Consider the following 19,806-nt stretch of genomic DNA (forward strand, 5'->3'; position numbering starts at 1 on the left):
TTTGTAAAAATGAAAAGTTATTAAAGTTTCTAAGTTAAAGGTATGTTTCTGACTTTTGTGATTTGTTGATTCAGAGGGCATAATAAGGTCCTTTTTTATTTCTTCCAGATTGCTTGTTTTTGCATGTTAAATCCACCAGATGTCAGTACCTTTCAAATATTTTGTCATTAAACTGTGTCATTACTTGGTGTCAGTTAGATTTAAACTACTGCTTTTAAATACTGAACTCGGTTAACAATATATATTGGTTGGAAAATTTTGTCAATTACTGTACCTACATACTGTAAAGCCAAAAGGGCCCTGGATGCTTGAACCACTTCAGGCATTTAGTTAATATGAGCTACACCAGTGGTTATTTTGCTAGTTTTTCTACTTCTATGAATTTGAGAGGATCATGACCTTGAGACCAGATAGTTAAAAGTAAAAAAAAAAGTTTACTAGAAAAAAGTGTGACTTACAAATAATTATAACCATAGAAAAGCATGCATTGACACTAATCATGTTCAAACAGTATGCCATCAAATGTTACTGAAAGTACAAACAGAAAAGATGAAAATGACAACAGAAAATATGATTACTTTAGCTTTATTTACAGGCAATAGTGCTCAAACCATGTAACCATGCAGCTACACTTCTAGAATATGTTGGAGATTGATAATTTCCTTCATGTTTCATGTTTATAACAGTGGAAAGAAGCTAATACTGATGCAGGAGAACTGCAGGTCTCCAAAAGTAAAAGTACAACTATACAAGCAGACTACATCAAACCAGTTTAAAATATAAAAATCAGCATATTGCAGGTAGGCGTGTTCATTTTAAGAATGTCTCACATCCAGGCTACTGAAAAAAAAATTATTAATACCTACAATAAATGGTCTCTTTTTCATAGTCAATATTACTACACACAGAATGCATATACCTTGCATATATTTGTTAACATTTTTGTTAAAGATGAAAATAGGTAAATCTTAGTAACAGATGTACAAAGCTGTAAAACACTGTACCGACAAGATGTACACCACTCAAAATACCTTATTTAAAACTGAGGACACACCTGAAACAAGTTACAATCAAAAGGTTCTTAAACTGTTTATTTGTGTGTATTCGAGTATTTAAACCTCACAGTAGAGTCTACATGCCATAAAGCCACTAAATGTATGTGGATACAACATACTGTGCATAAAATATGTATGCATATAAGGTGAACATATACTACAAATATTTTTGATGCAAAGTGTTTTTAAACAGTCAATTGTCCCCAAGCACTGCACATTATAACATTCTTAATGAATGGATCATAATCATAATGCCTTAAAACCATTACATTTCCCACTAGCTGTACTTCAGACATCAATAGATGCTTGCCAGTGGAAAATTTGGAGCTTATTACTGATACTGTATGTATGGTGTCGAGGTGTCAAGTTGTTCGTATCTCACACGAGAATCATTTATACAGCATGCTTATAAAAATGTCCTGGTGGTAACAGACAAACATACCAAAATTCATATTACATCTGATATAAACAACCTATATATACACACATTCTAAAAACTGTATTATGTACAAATACATAAATATATAAATATAGCATCTGTAATACAAAAATAAATATTTTCTTTTTTTTCTTGCTTTTTTTCCTACAGTTTCATCCATCTTTTGGATCTTGTGTCCTTTGTTCCTCAAGCAGTTTCATGTTCTGAGTTGTTCCCACTTTGTGTAGCTCAGCATCGTTTATACCCGCATCAACTGCTGTTAACAGGGACAAGTCTGTGGGGAAAATAAATATTGCATTCAGACTACTTTTTCAAAATATTAAAGTATTTGGTGTATTTCCAAAAGCTAAATTTGATTAAACTTGACAGTTTCAAGAGTTATAACTGCATGTAGCTGCAGAGTGTACCCGGGCCACCTTCATTCATTTAGTCTCTTTTTGAAATTGCAGGTACTTTTGACATTGCCTTTATCGTAATACATGAAGTAACTGAACGCACCGGCAGTGAGCTCCCCTTCTATGTGAACTGCTTCAGTGAGGGAGTGATAGGCCTGTATGGAGTCAGGACTCTGAGATGGCTGCATAGGGTCCAATAAACTAAGGTCCTTCAAGGGGTAATCATCAGGCACACAGCATCCCTCATCAGGACAGCCAGGCACCCTAAGAAAAAGGAAAAAAAGTTCAAATTATACTTGTGTTTTCCTAACAAACTTAAATGTATACCTCAGTGTAACAGTCACCATGAAACAGCATTCACAACCATTTGACTTCCATAATGACACGAATATTTAATTTTTGACAGGAATGAAAACGAGGCTGTGAGGGACAGATGTACAGTGAGTTCACTGGATTGTACTGTTGTTTAACAACATATTGATTGTTCAGCTGATCAAACATTTTTACAAAAAAACGTTCAATAGGCAAAAACGTTTTGAACGTTATGAAAATGATGTGATCTAGGACCTTATATAGTGCACGTCATTGTAAAGACTGTAAGAATATCCTTCACAGCCTCATTTTCATCCATGTTAAATTCAATATGGCATCTAACCTGAAGGTCTATTATGCAGATTTTATTTGAAATTTCCAGGTAGAGAGTGAAAAGATGTGTGGCAGCAATGTACAGTAGAAGAATTTTTATTATTATTTTATTTAAATCATTGTATGTATTCTAGTAGACCCTAAAAATAAAATAATGAACATGTATACAAGCATAATATATGGGGCACTTTAAAAGTGGGTGTTTCATAATAAAATGAAGCAGAATTAGAATTCATACCCGTTACAGTAATTGTGGATATGTGGTTGCGGATTGGGAAGTTTCTGAGGCAACAATGCATCACACTCCAACTCATAGCCAGCGTCCTCCTACAAGAGTTTAAAGAGTTATCAATTCAATGCAATATCTTCATTCACTGGCCTAAAACAGCAATTCAAGATGTTTATTACTCTTACAACTACTGTGCTGGACATCACAAAACATTAAAGGGGTCATAAACTGAGAAATCAAAATTCCCTTGATCTTTTGACATATAAGAGGTCATTGTACTATAAAAACATTCTGTAAGTTTCAGAACTCAAAATGTTCTCATTAGTCTAAAAACAGCTTATATTGAGCCCAATCTGCCAAAACGACAGGTTGTGGAATGTTGCACTTTATGACGTAATAGTGTGGCTAAACACCGCCTCCGCAGAAGATGATCAACACCTGCTGCTACATCACTGCCTGTTTAGCCCCGCCCACCGATGTGCACACATAATGTAAATAACGAGAGGCAAACGCAGGTCTACACAGAAACCAAAAGATGACGATGACTCCGAAAACAAAACGCTGTTCAGTGCCAAGTTGTGGAAAAACACAGTCTTTGCATTGCCTTCCTCCTGATCCCAACATTAGGAAAGAGTGGATGAACTTTATTTTTAATGTCCCAGACCGTGTCAGTAAGAACTTGGTCCTTTGTTCAGTTCATTTTACCGCGGATTTGTTTACAAACAAGGCATAATTTTACGCAGGATTTTCAGAAACAATGAAACTAAAAGACGATGCTGTGGCGACTATTTTGGATCCGACAGTAATGTCGCACCACACAAGTGTGAGTAACTGTTTTTAGAAACCAAAAGATGACGATGACTCCGAAAACAAAACGCTGTTCAGTGCCAAGTTGTGGAAAAACACAGTCTTTGCATTGCCTTCCTCCTGATCCCAACATTAGGAAAGAGTGGATGAACTTTATTTTTAATGTTCCAGACCACCATCAATAAGAACTTGGTCCTTTGTTTAGTTCATTTAGTTCGTGGATTCGTTTACAAACAAGGCACAATTCTACGCAGGATTTTCAGAAACAATGAAACTAAAAGACGATGCTGTGGCGACTATTTTGGATCCGACAGTAATGTCGCACCACACAAGTGTGAGTAACTGTTTTTTATTAAGTAGTCACTATTGCATTGTCTGGTAAACAGAACGTTTGATATGTACTGAGTATTTATGCGTTTTTAACATAAATCACAGCAGCGTCCATCGGTGCAGTATGTAGGCTGTCAAACATGCACAACTGTTAGCCAATCATAGCAGTGGGTGATTACTTCCGAGTCAACAATCTGCCACACCTATTGATAGTTTTCACGTGATGTCACATACTCATAGGAACGCCCACCTGGAGGACAAAACGAAGCTTTGCTCAACTGACCGCCAGTTATTTTTATGCAGTTTGCATCAAGTAATAATGTAGTAAAACGCATACATTAAAAGGCGAAATTCAGTAAACATCTTATTATGTATATTTTGTACAGGCAAGCAGATGAAGCCAGAATATAAACGCAATGTGCAAAGTTTCACGTTAAATGGTTTCCCATAAAAAAACATTATAAGGAAAACACTGAACCATTAAGTGGATTGCATTCATATTCCGGCCTCATCTGCTTGCCTATGTAAACTATGCATAATAAATATAGAGAATATTACCGTTTCAAATATATTAAGGCACTTTAAGTGTTTTAACAACGTTTTGTCGCACTGTTTAATGATTGAAATATTGCAGCGGGTGCTTAATATGGATTTCAAATGGCCAAAACTTGCATTTTGTTCACATACCTTTGTTTTTATTCTTTTGAGAGCCGGTCACGTGACTGAAAGCTATGAATTCAAATGGAGCGTCCCCATAAGGGGGGTCAAAACAGGACAGAAAATACCGTATTACTTCTAAATGATGATGTCTTTTGATGTAAAAATCTTGATAACATTATAAGTGGACCTCAAAATAAAAAAAACAAAGGCAGTTCATGACCCCTTTAAGCACCAAGTGCCAAAATTACCTGGTGTCCAGGAAGCTGCAATGTAGTGTGTTTCCCATTGGGAATATATTCTCCTTTAGGAGCATAGACAGTGTGGGCAGGGGTCAGGTGGGGGCCTATAGGATAGGGTCGACCAAGAGCCAATCCTTGCAGTGGTACCATGGTGTACTGGCATGGAGAAACTGTAGCTGGCAATGCTGGAAAGCACATGTCTAAAGTTTGTTCTGAAATAAAATAAATACAAAATTAATTGTTTATGAGAGTCCTACTATCTTATCTTTGAATTCTTAATGAAGAACTGTTTTCATGTTTCTAAAATGGCACTTACTTTGTTTGGCCCAAACTCTCCACAGACAGATTGGGATGAAGGCCACAATGATGAAAACAAATGCTCCAAGAACAACGCCCACAATGAGGTAAGGCAGATCACCAGGCCGGGGAACGGGGTTTCCTGGATGGTCGGGCCTGGACGACGCTGTCTCTGGAGGTGTGGTCCTCTGGTGAGGGCGAGCTGTAAGTACACACAGATGTTCAGACTTAAGATCTGCATTGTCAGAAGAGATCTTTGTTCTAGAAATTGGCTGAGGTGCGGTTCGCAATGTGATTAAGAGGATAAGGACAAAAACCTTTAGTTTCCATGATGACGACATTTCCGAACTCACTCTCGCCTCCTTCGTTGAAACACTGCATCTTAATGTCATAAGCCGTCTCAGGCTGTAGGTCAGTGATGGAATGCCAATACCGGTCACCTAAAAAGAGCATCACACAATTACATTTTATATTTCTTTAATATATAGGCCTAGTTGAAAATTAAAGAATAAAGGAAGTACATGACTTACCTTCCACTACATCCTTTTTGTAGTCACTGTCATTGTCACTATCGGTGGGTCGGTAGAAGATGTAGAAGCCATAAATGGGAGTGTTATTGACCGATGTGTACTGTAGAAAGAAAAAAATATTTATTTCAAGGTCTGACAATGCCACTGTGACAGCAAACAGCTCACATTTCTTGAATTTGACCGTGTAAAAGTGTCTAGTAAAGAAAATGCTTACCGTCCACTTCAGGATGATTGTGGTCTCATTGATGGCTTCATTGTAGGTGATGTAGGGTCCATCGATGGGGCGCCGGTTAGGTGGACCGCTGCCCACCACTGTGTAGGCTTTAGAGGGAGCACTAGGTGGACTCGCTCCCAACACATTAACGGCCAAGACTCTGAACTTGTATGATGTTCCTGCAAATGCAATAGAAAGAAAAACATACCAAGTCACCATCTCATGTGTCCAATGGCATTTCTTTAACTTAAAACTTTAACTTGATTGGCCAGTCACTTTTCCTAATTAATTTGTCAATGGTTAATATAAAAGTTGCATCTAAAAACAAGTATATAATGTATGAATTTTTTGTTACATTGTTACATTTATTTAACATCAAATGTTAACGTTTTAAATTTCTACTTATTTGTCAATTTTAAAAATAATTGATTAATTTAGTTTGTTACATTTAAACTTTTTACACAAAAAAATTAATTTGCACATTTAAAAGTGATTTATTAATCATTTAATTAATTAATTAAACTACATTAAGCATTATTAAATATATTTTTTGTATTTATATATATATATATATATATATATTTTTTTTTTTTGCATTTGATTGATTTATTTACATTTACATTTTTTGAATTAATAAACTGAAATTGCTTCTTTTGTCATACGTGAGAATTCTAGTTCACCATATATCGCTATCGGCCACTGAAAACATTACATCAACTGATCATCTTCTTCACTTATGCGAAACTGACATAAATCTCACCTTTCTCCAGGCCTGTTATCTCGACTGACAGGCGAGAGGGAGGGATGTTGTTTACAGCCACCTCCCACTCTCCACTGCCTTTCCTCAATTTCCTATAATCCACACGGAATGACTGGATGGGAAATCCACGGTTCCCACGAGGGATCCACGTCACATAGGCTGAGGTCTCTGTGGCCATGGAGACAGTGGGTCTGTCTGGAGCTTCTGGAGCTGGAAAGACAAAAAAAGATGGTCAATAAAACAACAAATACTTTCAGTGAGAGTGTGTATGCATGCACACTGTACATACACAAACACTAACACATAACACACTTACTGTAATCTCATCCTTCATTTATGATTGAAAGAAATCAAGAGAACAGTCATGTTAGCATAATTAATAATAAGAATAGTATTAATCAGAACTATTAGGGACTGATAAAACTTAAATAAAACTAATATTTTAAACATTTCAAATGTATTTAATGTTACAGTTTCTCAGTACTTTACTGCAGCTGTAAAGAAATACATTACACAATATATTACTGTATCACAAGCTAAAGTATACTCACGCGAAAGTCGAGGTGGCACCGCTGGTGTTTTTGGAGGGCCTATGGGTCCTCCCCTTCGCCCTGCAGACCAACATTAAAGACATTTTATTTCACTACTTAACTCTTTTTTTAACACTAAGATATATTTAAAAAAAATGTAAAAAGTGCAATTTTCTACACAACTCTGTGGAATACCTGATTCTGATTAGTAAATTGTGGCATTCTGAGGTGAAATATTTTTATATAATTACCACTAAAGTGTACAATTGACTGATGTCCCAAAAAGCTGTCTCAGTCATAAAATAGTTTTAATTTCAAATCAATATTTCTTGCTAATTTAATTAATTATTTGTTAAGTAGTCAAGTAATACAGTGCACAGCATAAATGAGTACACCCCCTCTGATTAAATATAAAAGATGTATTTTCTTAATGATCACTAATATAATTCATAGAAAGATGGCAAACAAGTTAAGTCTGAGTATGATTCAGTGGACCATATAACACTTAATTATCAAAAAATCACTTACCTTTAACAGTTTTGGTTCAACATACTTACCTGTTGATCAATACTTGCCTTAACCTTACACCAGAAATGTTTTTTTGTGTTATTTAGTAACTTTCAGGAAGGTGTACTCATTTTTGCAACACAACATTTTATCACTTTGAAAAGAAAATGGTATTTTCTTGAATAATTTTAACATTCTTCTTTGGTAACTGATCAAGCAGACTTGTTGCAATATTATATCTCTAAAAAAACATAACATGTCTTCTAAGCAAAGAGTAATTGCTGAATTTGTTAAGTTTCAAAGGGGGTGTACTCACTTATGCTGTGCACTGTATACAAGAAAATGTGTCATTATAAAAAATAAACCTCTTCAAGGAGATGCAAGTTCATTTCGCCAACAAAAACAAGTTTTCAAACGTGACTGCAGAAAGGTAATTTTGAACTAGCCATATGGTTGCATACATTTGCCTGTTCTAAAAGTCATCATCGCAGGCTGCCCAAGTCCAGCGCAGTTCTTAGCAGCCATCTCCACTTCATAGAGGCTAGCAGGCTGCAGTTTGGTCAGTGTAAGCTTGTGCTGGGTGCCTGAAATGGCATTAGTGGTCCACTCTCCGGGAGATTCTCCAGCCTGTGAGACAGAAAAGTACAAACAATGAATCATAGGAGTGGAATCACATGACAAACATACTGTTGAGCGAAACGAAGCAGATCACACTGTAAGAATGAACTGAGCGGTGTTGTACCTTTCTGTACTTGACGACATACTCCAACACAGGAGCTCCTCCATCATGACGGGGTTTCCAGGTAAGCTCATAGTAGTCTGCCTTTCCTGTTCGTGGCTGACTCAGGATGACTGGTGCTTCAGCAGGGGAGACTCTGACCTCAGAGCAGTCGAAAGGCAACACTGCACTGGTGGCCACGGGCTTCAAGGGTGGCTGTTCCCGCAACACCTTATCTGGGCTCAGAGGTCGAATCAGGGGCAGCTTGCCTGATCTTGAGGGCACTGAAACTGTAGACAGCACAGCAGAACCAAACAAAAATGTAAAAAAATAAATAAACAAATAAATCAATGTTTATTTTACAGATGTATGTATTATATAATGGACAATACATTATTATAAGTGAATTATTAATAGAATTTAATAGAAATAGTATGATTATTAATATGTATGTATGTATGTATGTGTTACTATACTATTAAGTTTAATTTATTTTAGGGTTGTCAAATCAGTAAATTGCGATTAATCACATCCAAAATAAATGTTTGGGTTTACACAATATATATATATATATATGTGTACTTTGTATATTTATATGTATATTTAAATACATGTATATATTTGCCTGTGTGCGTTTATAAATATATTCCTGTATGATTAATATTATATATATAAATATAAATATATATTACATATATTTCTTAAATATATACATGTATGTGTGTGTATTTATATATACTTATAAATATACACACAGTACACACACATATATATTGTGTAAACACAAATTTTTTATTTGGATTCGATTAATCACAATTAATCGATTTGATAGCACTAATTGATTTTAAATTTGTATACATTTTTTATTATTTTATCACTTTTAACTACATAATAAAAAAAACTATAAAAGTGATGAATACTACTACTACTACTACTACTACTACTACTACTAATGAAAGTAATTAATAATAATAATAAAATAAAAACTTAATAACAATGATTATACTAATGCATTTTATTATTTATACATTTTATAATGTTTATTTGATAAATTAACAATTTTTTTATTCACTAATAAAAGTGAACAATATTAATAGTAATAATAATTAGTAGTAGTAGTAGCAGTAGTAGTATAAATGAACAGACAGTAATATAATAATCTTTTACTAATTAAATAGTTAAAACAAATAATATACATTTTTATTATCATTTTTTAATAAAGTATCATACCTGTTGGGACAGTGAGGAGTCTTGTGGCTGCCTGTGAGCTGCCCACACCATTCTCCGCCATGCACTGGTACATGCCATCGTCCTGCGGCCTGACATTAAGCACACGCAGCACCTGCGAGGACATCCGATGCCGTGGTGACGGGCTCAGAGGCTGAGCGTTGTGGAGCCACACCACAGTGGGTGTGGGCTTGCCCCTCACCTGACAGCTGAAACGCACCGTGTCGCCCCATGCAACGTCTTGCTGCTGCAGCTCAACACGTACCTGGGGAGGCTCTGAGAGACAAAAGAAGGGAATTTCAGACAGGTGTATGTCAAAACATCAGAACAAATGCTGAATGGCATAAATCAACATGCATGTTGATGGTTTAGCAGCACAAAGCATGAGTGCTGTTTGTGATGGCATGCTGCCGCAGAGGAGTCTGGGATAGACTGCGTTCTCTCACCCTCTTCCAAAACTTGATGGTTGGCTGCTAGTGAATCAGCTCGAGCTCATTAGAGCAACAGCAAGAGCGGCTTAATTAATCACAGCTGCCGTGAGACGAGCCCACAAAAACAATCTCATCCATGTCTCAGAAACTCAATCCTACACACACTCACAAAACATGCTCTTTCTGTTCAGTAAATGTACTATGGGTTCATTTGGATGCTTATAACCAACTATTTTCTCTCTGGTTCTGATTACCTTAAAGCAGCGTTAAATTACTGGAAACTGAAATTGTGCCATCACACACATAAAATGTTCCACCACTGCCCTAGTTCCTGATTTTTATACACCACTTCATATCAGTTAATGTATTGGTTATCACTTACCAATTTTCCCCCCCAGAATTTATTAAACAAGTTTAATATATAAATATGAAGTATAGATATAATACACTACCATTCAAAAGTAAGACCTTTACCATCAGTAAGACCTTTTTAAAGAAATTAATACTTGTCTTCAGCAAGGATGCATTACATTTATCAAAAGTGACAGTAAAGACATTTATAATACAACAAATTTTTATATACAATGAATGCTATTCGTCAAAGAATCCTGAAAAAATGTATCATGTTTATTGAGCACCAAATCAGCATATTAGAATGATTTCTGAAGGATCATGTGACACTGAAGACTGGAGTACTGGCTGCTGAAAATTCCGCGTTGTCATGACAATAATAAATTACATTTTAAAATATTCTTTTTATTGCTATGATTAATTCTATTAACATAAAAACAGTTATTTAAAATTGCAATAATATTTCACAATACTACGGTTTTTACTGAATTTCTGATCAAATCAATGCTACTTTGGTGAGCAAGAGAATTCTCTACAAACATTAAAAAAATTGTATCAACTCCAAACTATTGAATGGCAGTGTATATAAATACATTGTTCACTGGTAATTCATGTTTTTTTTCATAATACATTAATGTTAATATATACAACTTGATGCAAAAAAATATTAATGCATGTATAAATCAACATTAATTTAGATTAATAAACACTGTAAAAGTATTGTATTGTCATGATACCTAATGCATTAATTAATAGTGTATTGTAAAGTGTAACAGATAAAACTCCTGCAGCCCCAGCGTGTGAGACTCTAGCAATCATACTCACCAAACACCTGTACGTCGTACAGCACCCTAGCAGAACTCACAGAGTCGATGCCGTTATCAGCGTGACACACGTATGTGCCTGAGTCGCTCTCGCTTACTGCATCAATCAACAAGTTGCTAAGCAAGAAGCGGGTGTTGTTATGATTTCGCAAGTCCAGACCATCCTTAGCCCATGTGACATGTGGAGTGGGAATGCCACTGGCCACACACTCAAGCACAAGCCTCTGGCCTTTATTCACCATAATGGACCGAGACGCAGGTGGATAGATGATGCGTGCAGCCTCAGATGTCGAACCTAGACAGGATAATACATTTTACTCAATTTTATGATTAACAAAAATGACAAAAAGAGTGTGTGTGTGTGTGTGTGTGTGTGTGCGCGCGCGCGTGCGTTTTTGGTGTTCGGCGTAAACGTATTCTAAGACGATCAGTAGAGCTGGAGGTTTTTACTTCCTGGGTGACAGGATTGTAAGCAGCACATTTGTAAGGACCCTCATCATCCCGTGTAGCATTGGCTATCTGAAGGTTTCCTGATGGCATGATCAAGTAATTCCCTAGGACACAATCAGAGAACCAATGATTGGCATCTGTAGGACAGGCTAGTATAAACAGATTTGTCAACAGAATCAAAATTAAGAATCTGCAACATTTCTTAAATCTAAGCGGTGATCTTTAAGTAAATATATGAACAGCAAGAGTAACTGCAACAAAGACAATCATGCTTACAAAGCTAATGCTAACGCTTTGTTGAGTGGACAAGACTAGACAACACACAAAGACTTGATGACTCTCAACAAGATGAGAGCTGTCAAACATCCAAATACCAGAATCAACTAGTGTGAATTTCAAAAATGGCAGAAATAACTGAAGCAAATTGTATTTGAATTCAAATTATGTCGACTGTAACAGATCCAATGATGGCTCAGATAAAACAGAGTTAAAATTTTAGCTGAATGTGAAGAGCATACTTAATACAGAGTATTAAAACAATATTATTAAAACAATTAAATTCCATAATCTCAATAACAATGTTCTTAATGTTTTAAACTTTTATTATCAATGAATTTTGACTACTATCTTGCACTAGGGTTGTGACGGTGAGGAAATTTTCCCACCGGTCAATCGATGTGTGAAAACACCGATAATACCGGTATCACCGTGGGGGCAGGGGCATTCCCTCTTTTCCTCCCTTTCCTTCGCTTTTAAATAGCTTGCAAAAGTGGCGTGTGCATTTTACTTTCACTTTCAAATAGCGGCAATTCGGCGTAAAGCAATTGTTAATTTTTAGTCCGTTTGAATTTTCCCTCTTTTAAATAGCTTAAAAGCACTGTCTAATTAGCGTCAATTCGGCGTCAATTGCTTGAATGCAACAACAAAATACAACGTCAAACTCACTTTAGCCTATATACAAAACATAGAACTTTTATTAACAAAACTAATAAAAATACACCATGCTATAGGGCAGGCTATGCCTAATATAAAATATCAAATAACTTACATAGTTTAAATAGGTAGCCTATACAAAACTGGAAATAGTCTAAGTAAACATGTATAATGTATAAATAAGAAACGTAGAAAGTTTATTAGCAAAACGAATAAGAAAGCTTGGAGGCACGGCATAAACCTTGATGTCAAATAAAATAAATAAATTACACAAAGTTTAAATAAAGTAAAACTCAGCAAACACAGTGGAACCAATTAAATAAGAAACGAATGTTTAAAAAAAACTTCCAAAATCACTTTAGATAAACGGCAAAAGTTAACAGGCTTTTCAAAATCCAATATGCTGCCAAACAGGTGCTTTTGTATTTCGTTTCGAAAACTAAATCATCCGCGATCGTCTTGTCTGTCTCACCCCACTCTTCTTGTCAGTCAGCTCTCCGCACTCTCCTCACTGGATAAATGAAATCTGATCTGTGATGCGACTGCCATTCGGCATGCTGCATTGAGCAGCTGCGTTCAGTTTTTAATTGTCGTGTCTGTTCTTTTACTGAGCTAAATGATTTTTATTACTATAAAAAAATCTAAACGACGGTGGGGGTCGGTGCCGCAGTGGGCAAGTGACATAACCGGTGTCGCAGCTTAACAACGGTATCTTGCACCCCCTTGAAAGTGCGCTGAGGCCCCCTAGTAGGTCCCAGGACCCTGGGGTTAGAACAACCGGCTTATGTTGAGCAAAATGGTGAATGAATGTTGAGCCAAAAAAATAAGTAAAACGTACCTTTAGATGTCTCCAGCCACTCCTGTTTGACACTGTAGCGGACCTGAGCTTTAGGCTGACTCTCAGGCAGATGGCACTCGATCACTGCTGTGTTCCCTTCATCTACCTCAATCTCCTGCTGGTCATCTGGCTCAAAATCACGCAATTCTGCATGCAAACACACAAGAATTACCAGTTTTTCAACCATCTAGCATATATACTTAAACAGGAAAAGCAATAGAAATCTCAAACATCCAAGTGTCGGTTTTGAGCATTTCTAAGTTGAAAGCCTCTTTGTATTCCATTCAGGAAACTGAGAAGCTTTAGAGTGCATATGCTTAGGACTTTTACTGGGATATCAAATGGGCAGACACCCAATAGCTCTGAAAAACAGAGACAGAAAGTCTAGCTTCCTTAAGCACAAGTCAGCCCAGGCTAAAATGAGGTCAAAGGCTAAAGGTCAGCCATCTTCTTAAGTTTCGAGGGAGGAAAAGCCGTTTGGATTGCAATAAAATGCAAAAACTCCGCCTAAGTGAGTCGGTGTGTCATTCTGTGAAGGGAATATTTTCCAAAGGCAGACAGGGAAAATTGCACAGCACTGTCCTGAAAAAACCCTGAACTTAATCAAATATCTCCCCAACTGTTCATTACTCCTCTCACAAATAAGATCGTTTCATTGTTCTCCAGAGTTTAGTTATATTCCTTGGCGTCTGATACGTCTCAAAGTTATGTACAACAGAGCCAAAAGATCTGTGAGGTAAAGATTAAAAAAAGCTCTTTGTTAAGTATTCCTGGAACCAGACATACAATGGTGGAAGAGACGAGCACTTAAGTAATCAGCATCTGATAAACTTTTTGACACCAGCTGCATCTGTATTCTGAAAGAATCTTCGCTTGGTTTTTGAAGTGAAATGGTTTTTTTGAAATAATTTCTTGGGAGATGAGAATTCCAGGATATGAGGTTGAGAGCAGGGTGGAGAATGTTTTGGGGGGGGGAACGATCCATTTGCTAAATCAATCAGGGTCTTTTTACAGCCCAACCCTGCCAGCAGCCACCCCCCACCGCCCCACACATCTCCTAAATTCCTCAGTGTACACCTTTAACCCCTCCTCTGACTGACTCCCCCTTCACCTCCCTCTCCTCAAAACATTCCTCCCCCTCCTCAGGTGTGCAAGCGGGGAAAAAAGAGGGAGAAAACATTCAATTAATAACATTAAACGTTTTAAACAACAATAAAAGTCATATACAATAATTTTGAAAAGTTCGAAGGCAGTAAGATTTATATATATATATATATATATATACAGTGGGTACGGAAAGTATTCAGACCCCCTTACATTTTTCACTCTTTGTTATATTGCAGCCACACACATTTATTTCAGAAGGTCACTTTAAACTGATCAAAAGTGACAGTAAAAACGTTTGTAACACACAAAAGTTACAAAAGATTATTATTTCAAATCAGCATATTAGAATGATTTCTGAAGAATCATGTGACACTTAAGACTGGAGTAATGGCTGCTGAAAATTCAGCTTTGCCAACACAGGAATACATTTTAAAACATATTAAAATACAAAACAGTTTTTTTTAAATGGTAATATTTCACAATATTACTATTTTCACTGTATTTTTGATTAAATAAATGCATAAAGGCTGCCAGTGTATAAATACTCAATTTCCATCTTTTCCGCACACAAAGCCATCACATAACATCAAAAGACTTGGAACATAGCATATGAGTTGTATGGACTGCATTAAACTGTTTTACGGCAAAAGACCGAAAGATTGAATGAAAGAACAGAGGCAGACTACAAGGAAAAATGTTTATATACTTCTAATATGTTTGTATGTGCATGTGAGGAGGTAAAGGGTGAATGTGTGATTTGTTTGCATGCGTGCGGTACATTCTAAGTCTCCTGGAGGCCTGGAGAGCAGGGAATGCTGGAAGCCATCCAGGATTTCTAAAACAGATCAGACCCATTTCCAACTCCACTTGGCAATGCTTTCATACATGCTGCACGGTTACTTAGCATTCATCATTTTTATGTCTGGGGCTGCAGAGCCTGTGTGTATGAGTGCTCATACAGAGATGATGCAGTAACTATTGTGTGAAATATCACTGGCCAGACTGTGTGTAGCCCTAAAAGACGACAAAGAAAAACAAGTTCGCCCAAGAGTTTACTGAGAATTAGTTACGCCATGTATTAAAAACATATGTGAAGAGGTGTGTGTTTTGTGCGCGAGAGAGGGAAGAAAAGGGAGAGAGAGTGCCGAAGGAATGTTTTTGGCTGGAAGGACACGGGAGGCTCACTTGTCTGTGGAGGAATTTAAGAGGAGAGTTTGAAATAATGCTCAGGCAGGCAACGGCCTCCCCGGTGGGAGACGCTTCAGACAGGATTCCTACAGAGATACCAGGGAGAGCCAAGCTCTTTCACAGAGCAAAAACAGATGGGCAGAGCTTTGAAATATGGAGACGTGAGACAACTTCAGGCTTGCGATCACACACAGCGCCCTCCCCGAGGAACCGTCCAACCCCTGGCTGACTAAGGGAGGAGGTCTTTATTAAATTAGAGCGAGGGGCCGATGTGGGATCATCAGAGACGGGGGCCCCAGCTAAGAGCTCGCATCTCCTCGCCCCTAGCCCTCAACTCCTAATTCATAGTCCTTATCAATTAAATCTTGCAAATATACGAGAGTCAAAGTAAAATGAGGGAGGCTGAAAGTCAGGGGTAAAAAACATCTGAGCTTTGAGAGGACTGAAATCCAATGCACCATTAAATGCCATGAGCAGAAACGCAGAGATTGAGAGAGGGAAATCAGGAGGGTGGATGATGTATAAAGCATGCCTGCTTTGTGGAGGTGAAGATGGTGTCAAGAATCTCATGTCGCGTCTGATCTTGACAGAAGATCCTGCCTCGACTAGTCCTGCCAAACCTACACTGCTCACACTATCACACAAACACGCATGCATGCACACATAGTTCTTTAGAATCTCAAATGTGGCACATATTTACATACGGTTTATGAAAATACAACTGTAAATAAACTGAAGGTTTTAGGATTTTTACATTTATTATGATTTAAAAATAGCAAGAAATTAATCATTTTTATAGGTCACAAATTAAAAAAAATTGTGATCATGTGAACTCTTTTGTACAGAAATCAGTTGTTCTCGCTTCCAGTGAAGCTCAAGATGCTCTTATGAATGAATGAATGAGCCCTTTATAATGGATCATCTCAAATCATGCTGGAGAACATGATCAGGTTTTACACAAACTTGTGGAGTTCATGCAGATTGAGTGCTGCTGACATTAAAGCAAAAGGGAGACAAACCAAATACTAAGACACTTAATTTTTTATTGTTCAATTTTTTCACTCAAATTATTATGCTAACAATATGAGGTTTGTAAATTCTTACATTTTTGAAAGTCTCTTATTTTACTGTAAAAATACAGTAAAAATGTTTTATTGTGAAAAATTGCAAATTACCATAACCCCAAATTTTAAACAGTAATATATGCAGAAACTCTCACAAAATTCACATGCTGTTTCTTTTTCTGTCTGTCTTTTTTTTCGTTCTGTCTCTGTATATGAAGAGGGAAGCAGTGGAGGACAGGGAGGAGGCCCTTCACTAATGGGGCCCGTGGCTCACGCGTACTCACACACACACGTACAGGCATTATGGTGGGTCACTAACTTAGGGCAAACACACACACACACACACACACACACACACACACACTAGCAGTACAGCTAGGCCTGGCATACAACCACACACTGTAGAGCCTTTTGAATTCAGCACAGAAAAACTTTCTCTGAAAAAGTTCTCAACACTGTGTGTAAATATGTATACAACAAATGTAAGTGACTGATGTTTCTAAAAGTGTGTGTGTACTCACTAGCTGCAGTAACGTTGGCCGGCACGCTAGCGCAGGACCCGACACTGGTGGTGGCCATACACTGGTATCTGCCCACGGTGAGGTTTGTAAGGGAGGGGATGTAGAGCGAACCGGGCCACACCAGCACTCCCAGCTCCTCGTCGCCCCCAGTTGGCAGCTCTCTGCCGTTCAGATGCCAGCTGATGTTGACATAGTTGGGCAGGGCGCTGCAGTGCAGGGTCACGCTGCCCCCCAGTTTCTGTACCACCGAGAGAGGCTCTTCTGTGAAGCTTGGGACGTCATCTAGAAGAGAAATTGGGATGTAATAATGATGAATAAATATATCAGTTATCCAAAACAAATGGCTATAATAGGTGCTGGATCTGAACCCAGCTTGTTCTAACACAAATGAAGCCAACTTTATGATGTCATGGTGGGAATAGGTCTTGTAACGGATGGAGAAGAACCAAGACATCAGAAACCCACCTCTAACAGCTGCACTATCCTTCAGGCAGCACAGCAGCGCACCCAGGGCACACAGCACTCGAATCTTCCGCTTTCTTTCCCAGGGTATCCAATCCAATATCCCAGACATCTTCCATACACTACCCCTGTTAGAGGGCGTGAGAAAGAAATAGAGGTTATCAGCTGAAAATCTAGTCAGCGTGACATTACGTTGCGCGTGTGGCGAGTATAGTAATGAACCAACACATACACAACCCACAATCTGAATCAAACAGCTGACAAAAACAAGAAAAGAGACTAAATTCAGAGAGAAATCCATTTACAAGTCAGGAACATTATGCACTACTCATTTTGAAGGGCAGAGCCAATGAGTAAGTTTTTTTTCTTCTAGAAATTAGTACTTTGATCAGCAAGGACACATTAAACTGATCATAAGGGAAAATAAAGACATTTATAATGTTACAAAATATTTATATTTCAAAATAAATTCTGATCTTCTGAACATTCTTTTCAAAGAACCCTGAAAAAGCAAACACTGTTTTCAACGATGATAATAATAAATGTTTCTTGAGCACTAAATCAGCATATTTGAATGATTTCTGAAGGATCGTGTGACACTGAAGCCTGAAGTAGTAATGGCTGCTGAAAATTCAGCTTTGCATCACAGGAATAAATTACACTGTAATATATTAAAACAAAAAACAGTTAATTGTAATGATACTATACAATAGTTTCAATATATTTTAGACCAAATAAACGCAGCCTTGGTGAGCATCAATAACTCTTCAGAAACATTCAATCTTATTAATGACCCTACGACTAGCTTTAAATGGTGTTATGCTACTCGTGAAAAAATCTTTCCTTACAAGTTCACAGAACACATACTGAAACACACATCCACTTGAACCCACATTTGGTGGGTCGAACTGTTGAGATGGGTACCCAGAAAAGAAGAGGGGGAAATCTGAGCCCCCTTACTCAGGTGTAACCGATACAGGCGTGTTCAAAAGAAAAAGACCTGCACACAAAGAACAATGGGGTGGGGGTGATATCATTTGTGTTTTCTGGAAACATTGAGTAGTGAAATGTGATCCCTACAAAGACGCAAACCGAGGGAGAAAGAGTGAGCGGAGAGGGAGAAAAAGAGTAATGGTTAGTGTATTAACAGTTAATGCAGGAAAGGGAGCGTTTCTCTCCCTTGATTCTTACTGCCAAGTTTCCCGAATTCTTTCCTGTCAGGTTAAACTAACAACTTCCCGTCAGGAGGAGGAGGGTGGTCTATTGCTCCCAGACTGCAAATCTCTCTCTCTCACACACACAAACAACTCTACTCCCATCAATTGTAAGCTCTGTAAGTCATCAGCTTTAATCAGGTCAATGATTGACTCATGTCACTGCTCTTTTTAATATTACTTCAAAATGAATGATTTACCACCACGTCTGATACTGATCACAATTACTAAGAACAGTAATCCTACAACTTGCTATGACATTGCTATTAATACTACAACTACATCCATTAAAGGGGTCCTATTATGCTTTGTCACTTTTTCAACTTTAGTTAGTCTGTAATGTTGTTGTTTGAGCATAAAAAATATCTGCAAAGTTACAAAGCTCAAAGTCCAATTCAAAAGAAGATATTTTATTTAACAGAAATCACTTTTCAAAAACTACAACGAACGACTCGTTTGGACTACAACGCATATTTTTCGGGATTTGTGATATCACAAATATCGACGAATGGGACGAGACCTGGTTGAGCTGCACTAGAGAAGGCAACGCGTGTTATTGAGACACGCTAGCTTTCCCAAGGCAGATGAACTTAGAGTGGTTTCAATCATCCAGGTTTAAATCATGCTCAAATTGATTTGATTTTGATGCAATATTTACACTGAAGCTTGCAGGCGGCTATGGTAAGAGGCATGACATTTCCCGACCAGGCACCGAGTGCTGCCAATCACAACACACACTGGCCCAGCTAACCAATCACAGCACATTTTATGTATTTCAGAAGGCGGGCCTTCATTTGATACAGGAACTATTCGAGCCATTCATGCCAGACTGAGGAGAGAG

General features: G+C 37.5%; 1 protein-coding gene across 1 annotated transcript; it reads right to left on the bottom strand.

Annotated features, from left to right (window-relative positions):
• Positions 1 to 577: 577 nt before the first annotated feature.
• Positions 578 to 17,874, bottom strand: LOC107584964 (brother of CDO-like). Its single transcript, XM_016271750.1, has 18 exons — positions 17,755 to 17,874; positions 17,290 to 17,571; positions 13,410 to 13,556; positions 11,596 to 11,742; positions 11,190 to 11,483; positions 9,586 to 9,858; positions 8,380 to 8,645; positions 8,099 to 8,264; positions 7,152 to 7,211; positions 6,601 to 6,810; positions 5,841 to 6,019; positions 5,627 to 5,726; positions 5,414 to 5,536; positions 5,116 to 5,298; positions 4,809 to 5,011; positions 2,773 to 2,861; positions 1,993 to 2,153; positions 578 to 1,768 (listed from the first exon to the last, which is right to left on the bottom strand). Exons 1-18 carry the CDS (start codon positions 17,861 to 17,863, stop codon positions 1,647 to 1,649), a joined length of 3,114 nt encoding a protein of 1,037 aa, XP_016127236.1. The 5' UTR covers positions 17,864 to 17,874; the 3' UTR covers positions 578 to 1,646.
• Between the last annotated feature and the right edge of the window lie 1,932 nt (positions 17,875 to 19,806).

This window comes from Sinocyclocheilus grahami, unplaced genomic scaffold (assembly GCF_001515645.1).
Source record: "Sinocyclocheilus grahami isolate Dianchi unplaced genomic scaffold, SAMN03320097.WGS_v1.1 scaffold65.1, whole genome shotgun sequence".
NCBI lineage: Eukaryota > Metazoa > Chordata > Actinopteri > Cypriniformes > Cyprinidae > Sinocyclocheilus > Sinocyclocheilus grahami.

What these genes read in the sequence shown, in the direction of transcription:
- LOC107584964 (XM_016271750.1), bottom strand. Translation starts at nt 17,863, where the DNA reads ATGTCTGGGATATTGGATTGGATACCCTGGGAAAGAAAGCGGAAGATT. An exon ending in GTGGCTGGAGACATCTAAAG is followed by an intron (nt 11,743 to 13,409) that starts GTACGTTTTACT and finishes ATTGTGTCCTAG; the next exon opens with GGAATTACTTGATCATGCCA. An exon ending in ATCCACAATTACTGTAACGG is followed by an intron (nt 2,154 to 2,772) that starts GTATGAATTCTA and finishes CCTTTTTCTTAG; the next exon opens with GGTGCCTGGCTGTCCTGATG.